This window comes from Pecten maximus, chromosome 2, assembly GCF_902652985.1.
Source record: "Pecten maximus chromosome 2, xPecMax1.1, whole genome shotgun sequence".
NCBI classification, from domain to species: Eukaryota; Metazoa; Mollusca; class Bivalvia; order Pectinida; family Pectinidae; genus Pecten; species Pecten maximus.
Window position 1 is genome coordinate 1,996,811 of NC_047016.1, and position 13,442 is coordinate 2,010,252.

At 38.0% G+C, this 13,442-nt stretch overlaps 1 protein-coding gene across 1 annotated transcript; it reads right to left on the minus strand.

Moving 5' to 3' along the window:
* On the minus strand, window positions 1-12,190 carry LOC117344635 (fibrinogen C domain-containing protein 1-B-like). The gene is made up of 5 exons (XM_033907464.1): window positions 11,861-12,190; window positions 7,161-7,303; window positions 3,710-3,806; window positions 1,675-1,839; window positions 1-1,153 (listed from the first exon to the last, which is right to left on the minus strand). Exons 1-5 carry the CDS (start codon window positions 12,111-12,113, stop codon window positions 906-908), a joined length of 906 nt encoding a protein of 301 aa, XP_033763355.1. The 5' UTR covers window positions 12,114-12,190; the 3' UTR covers window positions 1-905.
* Between the last annotated feature and the right edge of the window lie 1,252 nt (window positions 12,191-13,442).

The window sequence follows — 13,442 nt, forward strand, 5'->3', positions numbered from 1 at the left end:
TTTTGTATTACATACATTTTATTGTTATAGTAATTTATCATATTTTTTGAGATTCTATTGTGTTAATGTGTCATGTGACTTCCTCTAGTAAGTGATATAGTGACATAGTGCTAAGTGATTATGACGTCGTATTCTATGGATTCAGAGACACTACTTGTCAAATAATATCTATTCTATCTACATACATGAACAAAATGATATAATCATATAATTTGGGAACTCTTTACAACAGAACTGAGAGTTTACTTTTTGACCGTACATATCACGGAACAAATATCCACAACTTCTCATCCGGGAAAGGATTGAAAAATAAAATACATTATTAAATATTTAAAATAAATAATGAAATCATATTATTAATTAATCAGTTTTGGCTGACATGGATGTTTTGGCCACCTTAAAAGGAAATTATTTGGCGATATCAAGCCACATATTGAAGCTTAAATTGAGACAAATTTCAAAAAGGAAAAATAATAACAATATTTCAAAAAAAGTCAGTAAAGAGAAAGAAAATGAAATCGAAATATACATGTATAGCATGATTAAGTCGACAATAACCAACAATATCTTCATAGGCACATAACACTCTCTGAAAGACCATACAGCTCAAGGGAAGTAACTCAATATATTTGAAAATGAAGAGATGATGACCCTCTTACACCAATATATAACGATGGCTGGTATTGTACGACCCGACACCAGATACACGCTCATCAATCACACACAACTTCAAAATCCAAGGGTTCCACTCTCATAAACTTACATCCTCGGCATCACTGGTAAATCGTCCCGCAGTTCCTTTCATCAGATTTCGTATCCTAAGGGTGAGAGAGAATGCTATGTAGACCCTTCGATGACGTCACACACGTACTTCCATACAACATGCGCCACACACAACACTTTCATCATACAGGCCTAATTTTCATATCTAAATATTTCATAGAATATTTGTAGCCCCTCCAACTGTGCCAGTTAACTCCGTCCGCGAGCGTCTCGTGCTCCCCTTCCAGATACACCCCGTTAGGATTGGCGTTGTGGCAGTTATTGTACCAGAATCCACCCTTGAAGCTCTCCGCGCAGTTACCGGGCGCTCCGTCGTTGTCCAGGTCGAAAGTGGAGAACATCATCCCATTGTGTACCTCCATAGAGTCACCTGTGACGATAAAAACTTAGTGTTAGTGACATGTAACGATAAATAACGATAAACCTTAATGATCAGTCACGTGTAATGATCAGTGATCAGTGTAAGTCACGTGTAATGATCAATGATCAGTGTAAGTCACGTGTAATGATCAATGATCAATGATCAGTGTAAGTCACGTGTAATGAATAAAGCTCACTCAGTGTAAGTCACGTGTAATGATGAATGATCAGTGCAAGACACGTGTAATAATGAATGATCAGTGTAAGTCACGTGTAATGATGAATAATCAGTGTAAGTCACGTGTAATGATGAATGATCAGTGTAAGTCACGTGTAATGATGAATGATCAGTGTAAGTCACGTGTAATGATGAATGATCAGTGTAAGTCACGTGTAACCATTGATGGTCATTGTAAGTCACGTGTAACCATTGATGATAAGATGTACAGGTATATATTATAGTGTAAGATGATGATGATGATGATGATGATGATGATGATGATGATGATGATGATAAAGTACGACTCATACCTGCGTCCCCTGAGTACCCCGCCACACTGAGACGGTACCGCGTGGATCCGTTCCCCACGCGGAATAGTTTGTACTTGGCGTAGCGCCTTTCTCCGTTGAAGTCCTCCATATCTACCCGTAACTCGTACCACCCCTGGGACAGAATCGTGTGAAGGAACTCATTTCCTGTAAACAATATTGTAATATTAACATTCCTGACACACTATGGAATACCTGGACTTATTTCCACATCAACAATACTGAGCTGTCAATGTGAACTTCTAACAGGTTTCGTTTTATAAGTGAAAACAAAGCCCTAAAAGCAGCGGTATATATTCTGTCGTGGCTGGTATACAGAGATTTGTTGACAATGTTCAATTTGCCATGTTGAGGATATGAATGGCGGGTTGCATTTCAAACTTTTAATTGCTGGAAATAAAGTACACGTATAATGCTGCATTGTCCAGGTATATCTATCTCTCTCTATATAATAAAACATAGATACAAAATGTATGTATGTTTGAATAAATAGTCGTCCTCACAAGAAGATACGAGGGCTGATTGATAAGTTGTGAGCCTCATATTGAAGGAGGTACTCAAGGATGATATTTTAAGTGAATAAGTGGATGTATCTTTTCAAATGACACATTAATGAAATTATATTCCAGATTCAACTGCAGTCTTATTATCACCAAAAATGAATCAAACTGTCATAATTTTGTTATCCGTGCTGAAATGCATTAGTTGGTTAAACTATTTCACCAGCAGTTTTACATTATAACCACCAGCATTAAAACTATGCCGTTTATCTTTTTTAAAGATATTTCTTGTCTAGTCCTACTATTCTATATAGGGCCGTGAACCCAAGGACTGATCTCGGGTTAGTTTGTATCGACGAGGTAGCACTCTAAAGTAAACAAGACAGGCGGCTTTTGCCAAATGGACAAAATCGGTTAGGGTTAGAGTGAAAGTCTGTCATTGCCATGGCTGCCATTCACGATTGTGGATTTAGATTGTAGCATGTTGGGGCTGGGGTGAACGGCTATCCAGTTTGTTCAAATGAATGACCTGGACCTGCATTCAAGGTCACAGGGGTCAAATAATCTAAAAACTTTGAGCGACTTCTTTTAAATAACCAATGGGTGAGAGACCTGGTATTGGGCCTGTAGCATGCTTGGGTGAAGGTATGTCAAGTTTGTTAAAATGTTGTGCACCTTGTATTAATAATCTTATACATGTAGTGAAAAAAATCAAAACTCCAAAAAGTATTCATTACCTCACTATATAACGAATCTGACTGAACATCTATTCCATGATTTGTGTGTAGGTTACACCATGCGTATAGAAATTATATCCTCTATATTATCAGATTTAATTTAACGACGAAGTGCATTGATAACTTTACTCTCCGGATGAATATATCGCAAAGTTGCAGTGTTAACATAGATGTTGTAGATACCGGTTCAGTACATCGTAAAAACAGGTGATACCTTTTTCTGGGTGAGAACAGGATTAATTTCGTGACTATAAACTTAACTGGGATAAGATATCGCAGACCTTATTATAATGCACAATTCACAAAGTTAACATGCGATCACACCCAGGTAACTTTTGTCCTAACAACCAGTCCTATGACGGGCTAGCTTCTAGACCGTCTTATTGTCAAGATAGTGTTCTCTGTAAGGAATCCGTGGCTTACTGTATAGACTACGGCCATAGCAGAGAAATAAATAAGAATTCTATGTTCAGGTATCTGGTCAAGTTTAGAGATGACCCCTCAAATATAACTCACTCATACATTCGACAGTTAATGGATTCCTGTTGTAGAAACGAAATCATATAATATGAGTGTTGTGAAGACAATCTTATGACTAGTGCCCTGACGGAGCCTCGAACTCATGATCTACGTTACCTAATAGCCTAGCTAGAAATACCCGCAGCTTATACACTACACCACATCTACATTCTAGCCTACCTACTTGACAATATTACCTACATAATGACCGTTATATATATAAATATAAACACTGTAGTTACAGGGTGTACGTATACTTACCTATCCAAAACTCTTTCTCGGGATCACCAAATCCAAACATGTAATCTTGCCATTTTCTTTTAAACACTTCGGAGCCGTCCATACGTCTCTGGAATGTCTACAAATAACATACGTCATTACAACTAACCACTAAATACCAAGGGAGATAATAACATACGTCATAACAACCAACCACTAAATACCAAGGGAGATAATAACATACGTCATTACAACCAACCACTAAATACCAAGGGAGATAATAACATACGTCATAACAACCAACCACTAAATGACAAGGGAGGTAATAACATACGTCATTACAACCACTAAATGACAAGGGAGATAATAACATACGTCATTACAACAAACCACTAAATACCAAGGGAGATAATAACATACGTCATAACAACCAACCACTAAATACCAAGGGAGATAATAACATACGTCATTACAACAAACCACTAAATGACAAGGGAGATAATAACATACGTCATTACAACCAACCACTAAATGACCAAGGGAGATAATAACATACGTCATTACAACCACTAAATACCAAGGGAGATAATAACATACGTCATAACAACCAACCACTCAATACCAAGGGAGATAATAACATACGTCATAACAACCAACCACTAAATGACAAGGGAGATAATAACATACGTCATTACAACCAACCACTAAATACCAAGGGAGATAATAACATACGTCATAACAACCAACCACTAAATACCAAGGGAGATAATAACATACGTCATAACAACCAACCACTAAATACCAAGGGAGATAATAACATACGTCATAACAACCAACCACTAAATACCAAGGGAGATAATAACATACGTCATAACAACCAACCACTAAATGACAAGGGAGATAATAACATACGTCATTACAACCAACCACTAACTGACAAGGGAGATAATAACATACGTCATTACAACCAACCACTAAATACCAAGGGAGATAATAACATACGTCATTACAACCAACCACTAAATACCAAGGGAGATAATAACATACGTCATAACAACCAACCACTAAATACCAAGGGAGATAATAACATACGTCATAACAACCAACCACTAAAAGACAAGGGAGATAATAACACGTCATAACAACCAACCACTAAATACCAAGGGAGATAACAACATACGTCATTACAACCAACCACTAAATGACAAGGGAGATAATAACATACGTCATTACAACCAACCACTAAATACCAAGGGAGATAATAACATACGTCATAACAACCAACCACTAAATGACAAGGGAGATAATAACATACGTCATTACAACCAACCACTAAATACCAAGGGAGATAATAACATACGTCATAACAACCAACCACTAAATACCAAGGGAGATAATAACATACGTCATTACAACCAACCACTAAATGACAAGGGAGATAATAACATACGTCATTACAACCACTAAATACCAAGGGAGATAATAACATACGTCATAACAACCAACCACTCAATACCAAGGGAGATAATAACATACGTCATAACAACCAACCACTAAATACCAAGGGAGATAATAACATACGTCATTACAACCAACCACTAAATACCAAGGGAGATAATAACATACGTCATAACAACCAACCACTAAATACCAAGGGAGATAATAACATACGTCATTACAACCAACCACTAAATACCAAGGGAGATAATAACATACGTCATAACAACCAACCACTAAATACCAAGGGAGATAATAACATACGTCATAACAACCAACCACTAAATACCAAGGGAGATAATAACATACGTCATAACAACCAACCACTAAATACCAAGGGAGATAATAACATACGTCATTACAACAACTAAATACCAAGGGAGATAATAACATACGTCATACAACCAACCACTAAATACCAAGGGAGATAATAACATACGTCATAACAACCAACCACTAAATACCAAGGGAGATAATAACATACGTCATTACAACCAACCACTAAATACCAAGGGAGATAATAACATACGTCATTACAACCAACCACTAAATACCAAGGGAGATAATAACATACGTCATTACAACCAACCACTAAATACCAAGGTAGATAATAACATACGTCATTACAACCAACCACTAAATACCAAGGGAGATAATAACATACGTCATTACAACCAACCACTAAATGACAAGGGAGATAATAACATACGTCATTACAACCAACCACTAAATACCAAGGGAGATAATAACATACGTCATAACAACCAACCACTAAATGACAAGGGAGATAATAACATACGTCATTACAACCACTAAATACCAAGGGAGATAATAACATACGTCATAACAACCAACCACTAAATACCAAGGGAGATAATAACATACGTCATTACAACCAACCACTCAATACCAAGGGAGATAATAACATACGTCATTACAACCAACCACTAAATACCAAGGGAGATAATAACATACGTCATTACAACCAACCACTAAATACCAAGGGAGATAATAACATACGTCATTACAACCAACCACTAAATGACAAGGGAGATAACAACATACGTCATTACAACCAACCACTAAATGACAAGGGAGATAATAACATACGTCATTACAACTAACCACTAAATGACAAGGGAGATAATAACATACGTCATTACAACCAACCACTCAATACCAAGGGAGATAATAATATACGTCATAACAACAAGCCACTAAATACCAAGGGAGATAATAACATACGTCATAACAACCAACCACTAAATGACAAGGGAGATAATAATATACGTCATTACAACCAACCACTCAATACCAAGGGAGATAATAACATACGTCATTACAACCAACCACTAAATGACAAGGGAGGTAATAACATACGTCATTACAACCAACCACTAAATGACAAGGGAGATAATAATATACGTCATTACAACCAACCACTAAATGACAAGGGAGATAATAATATACGTCATTACAACCAACCACTAAATGACAAGGGAGGTAATAACATACGTTATTACAACCAACCACTAAATAACATGAGTTTAGTCATGTTAGCGAATTTCTACCCTTAGTTCTGATAGAAGTAGCACCAGAATTGGTTCCAATATATAAAAACAACCATATAAAACTCCCTTAAGCGAGCAAAGGAGATCAACTACGAATTTTCGATCACTTTGCAATCATCTAAATAATAAAATATGTTTAAACAAAGCTAAATCGTAAGGCGATACAAGGGAGACAATAAGGCCAGACAAGGGGGAATAGTAAGACAAAAGAAGGCGATTATACAGGTGTTGATTTATTTTGAACGTAAAGCGATATAAGGGAGATAATAAAGCCAAAGAAGGGAGATAATCTGGGTATTCATTCAGTTTGAATATAAAGCGAGACAAGGGCGAGTATAAGGCCAAACAAGGGAGATAATCTTTGAATTGACTGACTCTGAACAAGTAACAGTACCATGGCTTTATATCACTACTTAAAGACTTACCAGCCATCCCCCACCGTCCGTCGTCATGTCACAATGCACCTGTAGTCCCCGCCGTATATCGGACGGATGTACTGTATATAGTCCGTCCGATGTCTGACCAGACTTGTATATGTCATAGCAATCACGTGGTAACTGCTCAGGTGCTGAAAAGCCAAGACAAAAAACAGTGAACACAGATCAACAAAAGCATGAACGGATGTTAGAGAGTTGCTGTTCAAAAAGGACACGGAAACTAAAGAGCTTTGACAGAAAGCATAGACGAAAAGTTTGAACGGAAGTTCGGGAATCTTCACAGAAAGCATGAACGGAAGTTCCCGCGAATTGTGACTGAAAACATGAAAGGTGCTTCAACTCCGACAAACAGTATTTTGTATCAATCAAGAATACGAATAGACTCGTATGCATTCTTCTTCAGCAATAAAAGTTAAAATATAATAATGATAGTAACAGTTGCGTTCCCAAGAAATGCCATTTCGCTCCCGAAATACTGAAAGAAATACTAATTGCGCATGCGCCGTATACAGTAACATAAAGTAGTAATTTAGCGGATCGCGCCAAGACACTTCCAGAAAGAAGAGGCATACATTAGTCCTAGATTATGAAAAAAATGGAAATAGCACAGATTTTGTTGGAGAGGCGAGTTTATAACATATCTACATGTACATTGTAGTTTAACGTTCGGTCTGTTGTTATCTTTACAGAAAACTGTCAGCATATGATGCGACTGAATCAATGGCTAAGATTTCTTTCGTGTATTTATTGCAGATTGAGTATTTATCGTTCACCAGCTTAAATATATTGATAAATCACACTTGTATCAATCCAGCGAAATGGGGCCGAAGGGGTGATTTTTTCGCGACGGATAATATTGAAATGTTTATTTTGTTTTCTATTTACGTTTTGAATTAGAACCTCGGCATTTAGTAGTTATGATAGGCTGCAGACAGTAGTTAACCAGCTGAAGTCCTTTCTTTTGCATGTCAATATCTCCCAGAAAGCACTGCGATCAAGGTCACGTGTATGCAAAGGATATTGTAAGGTAGGGATATTCAAAAGTTCGTAACCTCTTGGCTTCATTACGACAATTTTTGACTATGTCGATTTAATATCATTAATTGTCAAAATAATAACAATCTATTACACTCTGTCGGAGGTGTAGCATGTTGAAGTTCTCAAATCGTGACAGAAAACAGCGAAAGTTCATGAATAAGACAACATAAACGGATATTGAAAAGTCTCCACAGAATTAAAGCTTGAACGGAAGTTTCCGAATCGTGACAGAAAGCATAATGTATTTGCCAGATTTTTACGCAAGGAGAAGTTCATATGAATTGTATCAAGAAGTAGTTTCATTAACAATTGTCTGACGTCACAATAAAGACACGTGACTTTGTTTTGTTTTACTATGGAGAGTAAAATATTGATAAACGGTGCTTGTCAATTAATGTCTGCATTTCGTTCACGAATAACCCTCGGTCATTCAGATCACATCAGATCTTCATTGTTTACGAAATTACACAATGTCTAACGGGTAGCTCCCCAAAACAAATATTGACCGCGAACAATAATCGAGTAAAGTGGCGGGCGGTAGTGGTCGCCGGGATCTGGACATTCTGATGGAGTCAGATAACATCAATGTTACATTAGTGTTTGTAAGGCGACTTGTGCGTGATAAGCCGCACTTCTTTGCCTCACCGTCGATATCTATGGTCAATTAATGAATGCGATTGCTTTGAAATGTATGTAGATTGTTGTGAGAATCATTGATAGCAGGATTTACTGATTCACGTGACCGTCGACCCGCTCAATGGTCACCTCGTGTTCACGTTAAACCAGGTCCGACATGTAGCACATAATTCTGTTATCAGGACACCGGTGATAAAACAAGAGTCTGTTTTACATAATTAACGTGATATCGGGACTCCGAGACTTACTGCGGGACAAAAGCAAATCAAATATACACTGCCAGCATACTTTTATGGGCCGCCTTTCCCCACTTTTGATTGGGACACATGGTCACGTGGAGGTTAATATTTCTATTTGTTACCTGACTCTCTATGTTAATGTAAATTAAGTATTTTCGACTGTTGACCGGTCAATATTTTCGACTGTTAGCAGGTGTGGAACATCCGCACGTCTTTCCGATCGTGATTTGTAAACAGTATCTCTAGCAACGCTCTCTAGATTCGAGGTAAGAAAGGTTTGAATAAATATCTCACTGGGGTATGTTATATCTAAATGAAAACAGGGATTCGGCTACCACATAAAATTTCATAAACGGGTTTGTATGAATTCTTACAGCGTAGTGCAAGGTCAATGGAAGTCAACTTTGGAGTTAGAGTTTACTGAAGAATTTTTAAGCGTTACTCAGCCTAATAAAATAGCATATAACGTTACTCAGCCTAATAAAATAGCATATAACGTTAAGTGAAATCTTGTGGATTATTCAGGTAACAAAACCGATGTTTCATGTCTTATCAGTCAACAGTCAGAACTCTTCCCCGAGGGCGTCATAATTACGGCCGCAGGCCTCGGGAAACAGTTCATCGGGTTGGTCCCAACCCCTCGGGGAAGAGTTTTGACTGTTGACTGATAAGGCATGAAACAACTGTATAATATTAACCTAATGTATATATTTTAGTCAATATTTCGTTTATGACACAATAATAATTGTGACGTCACAGTGCCCCAAGTTAAATTGCTCGTTATCAAGATAAATATAATGCAATTCCACCCTTTTGCAAACAAGTTTGATATCTAATGTAAAAAAAAATAAGGACCTCTGATTCGGTTAATATGGTTTTAAACCGATATGGCAGAATATAAAATATTAACCTCTACAAGGTTGGTAGAACACCATATTAACCTCTACAAGGTTGGTAGAACACCATGTTAACCTCTACAAGGTTGGTGAACACCCTATTAACCTCTACAAGGTTGGTATAGAACACCATATTAACCTCTACAAGGTTGGTGGAACACCATATTAACCTCTACAAGGTTGGTGGAACACCATATTAACCTCTACAAGGTTGGTAGAACACCATATTAACCTCTACAAGGTTGGTAGAACACCATATTAACCTCTACAAGGTTGGTGAACACCATATTAACCTCTACAAGGTTGGTGGAACACCATATTAACCTCTACAAGGTTGGTGGAACACCATATTAACCTCTACAAGGTTGGTGGAACACCATATTAACCTCTACAAGGTTGTGGAAACACCATATCAACCTCTACAAGGTTGGTATCGAACACCATATTAACCTCGCCAAATGTCAATAATTAATTAAAGATAACGGCAACAACTAATGATAATCCCAGCCATTCATAGAAGTCGCAAAGGATGCTGCATACATATATATATCACTCCCACAAAATCGGCCCGATAGAACTCAAGTAAAACGATAAAAACCTCAGCCAATCAGGCGATACGGCGGCCATATTAGATCCCTTAATTAAAATCTATTTTAATTCTATCATCTTAAAACGGTATTTAGCGACGTTCCCTGGCGTCATCACATTCACAAGACATTGCCTCCCTGATAAGTTCACAGTTAGGTTTGGTATTATTTAAAGCCCTATCAACAGCTGTGGCCATTTAAGCGTGTTTTGAGAGGCTGGGGTATGTTTGTGCTTGTCTCCTTACGACAGCGTGGAACTGAAGCCGACTTTATAGTGTTACCTTACTGAAGCATACACTTTTTACGCCTCACTTACAGGGCGTTCACAGAGCAGCGAAAGAACTATATATATATACAGCCCCGTGCTTCTCTGCACCGTGCATTATTATTTACATGAAGATGTTGTCTAGTCCTATATTTAGATCAATTTGAAACCAGTTTATAAAAGGTATTTAAGTTTATAATGACTTGATTCTGTGTCGTTCAATTATCGATGTTTTGTTGCCTATGAATCAACCCATTATGCTATTGGCCATGTTTGGTGGACATAAGAACTCCTTTTATCCAACTACACGTATGAATGCCTTCTAGCTGGCCTGATGTGTACGTTGCTACATTGAAGATATGCCCGACGTACCTTTTAAATATTTAACTACAAAACCAACCGAGCAACGACTCTCTAACACAAATCTCGGCCGGCTAAACTTACAAAAGGAGTGTGGATTCCAAAGTATCGATGATTAGCATATAGTGTGTAGAGTGCCACACCTGTGTACGATTTACCTGTACGTGTGTATACGTACCCATGGTAAGGTACGTAGGATAATAATTATTGACTCACTATAGCGCCACATCAACATACAGATCCTAGAACCTCAGCTACCAGATCCATCCGAAAACGTCTACAGATTTGACTTACGAATTAAAAAGGCATTAAAGCTTCAGATTAACTTTGTGTTTATGACTGTTTGTTAACAATGCCTTCGTGAGGTAACAAGCACTAGTGTGTATGTCCTTCCGTCCGTCAGTCATTCGACGGTTTAAGTTAAAATGTACGTCCATATGAGTCATAAGTATGGCTTGAGACAATGAACGCCACTTTTCTGTTGTTTTATATCTAAGCAGCATCAGTCTGTCGATATAAATTAATTGTGTGTCTATAAAACACTTAGATATATTTACATATATAGTTCTGCCTACATTGTTCATTCGTTAGAAAATGGTCAAATGGCTTCCGTCTGTTTATCCCTACCTTGTACAGCTTGTTTGCTGACTATCAGGGATTGGCCTACCTTCATTGCGAACGGGTTCGGACTGCGGATTCTGGACCGCCGGAGATTTGTCCAGGATGACGACTAGTCTGTGAAGTTCTTTAACCAACTCTGACGTGGGGAACCACACAGCAGCTCCTAGCGCTGCGGCTCCGGCCAACATGGTCAGTAACATCACTAAATTGGAGTGATGGCCCTCGGGGGCGGGGGACTTGGCCGCCATCTTGGCTTCAGAGTCACTTCCTGATTCCACTATAACCTTTGACTCGCCCATGCGTGTGTTGGTGTGGTATGAAGCACCAGTGTACAGTAGATGGGGATGAACACACCAAAACTCATGTGAACGCCTTATACAGTTCTATCAAGTCTATTTATACAACAGGTATAAAATGCCACGTCAGAGTAGTAGATCGAACAAAAGTTTAAATATCAGCTTTAGTATGCGACACATGTGGACAAGTAAGGTAGCAATTATAAACAGTTAAGATAACTAATTGACAAGGAATAGGGGTACCGAGGCGTGACGACAAACACAATTTGTCAACAATGCTAATCTGATGGGATTTGTCACGCCATTAGTGGTTTACGGTGTCTGGACCGCCTACAGTGACCCTACTGGTCACTTTACCTGTGTAAGACAGTGTACCGTATACATCAGGGAAAGTATATAAAATCATTATAGCGTGCATGAAATTCTATACTTCTAAATCATGCCAGAAAAGACTGGGCGATAGAGCATGCATTCGTTAGTCCGTCAGTTGCCTCCTTAGACCGGACGATAGAGCGTGCATTCGTTAGTCCGTCATTAATATCCTTAGACCGGACGATAGAGCGTGCATTCGTTAGTCCGTCATTAATATCCTTAGACCGGACTATAGAGCGTGCATTCGTTAGTCCGTCATTAATATCCTTAGACCGGACGATAGAGCGTGCATTCATTAGTCCGTCATTAATATCCTTAGACCGGACGATAGAGCGTGCATTCGTTAGTCCGTCATTAATATCCTTAGACCGGACGATAGAGCGTGCATTCGTTAGTCCGTCAGTTGCCTCTTTAGACCGGACGATAATATTTAACTCCATAGTTATTTTAATTATTTCCATGTTACATTGTAAGAGTAATTTCCAGACTACATTTGTCTTTGTACACTGACCGGTCTGACCAGAGTAGTAGAAACTGCATTTTATGTTCCTCTATATGCAGTTATGTGTTGTCCTTTATTTACTTGTCTGATTATTGTGTGAGAGTGTCCTTAAACTATTACCTTGGGGATACGGAGCATAGCGTTCATTATTTGGACAATATGCCAAAATTGTAAAAGCACTTTATTTACTTTTGTTTTGTTTGTGTTGATATGAAAATATAGCAAAGGCGGACATCTCCGTGTAGCTTCATGGGAATTCATCTAGTTTTCCCTTTTAAACACATCCTATAACAGTTGGACAACATAACTTTCCACATTACTTTTAAGTAATTACAATGGCCCAAGGTTATAAATCGATCGGCGTCTGAAGTACTCTAGTTATTACAATAACGTATATAAAATGAAATGTGTATTAAACAAAACAAATGTATATGGGGACAGATGGTAGTTAATGGCAG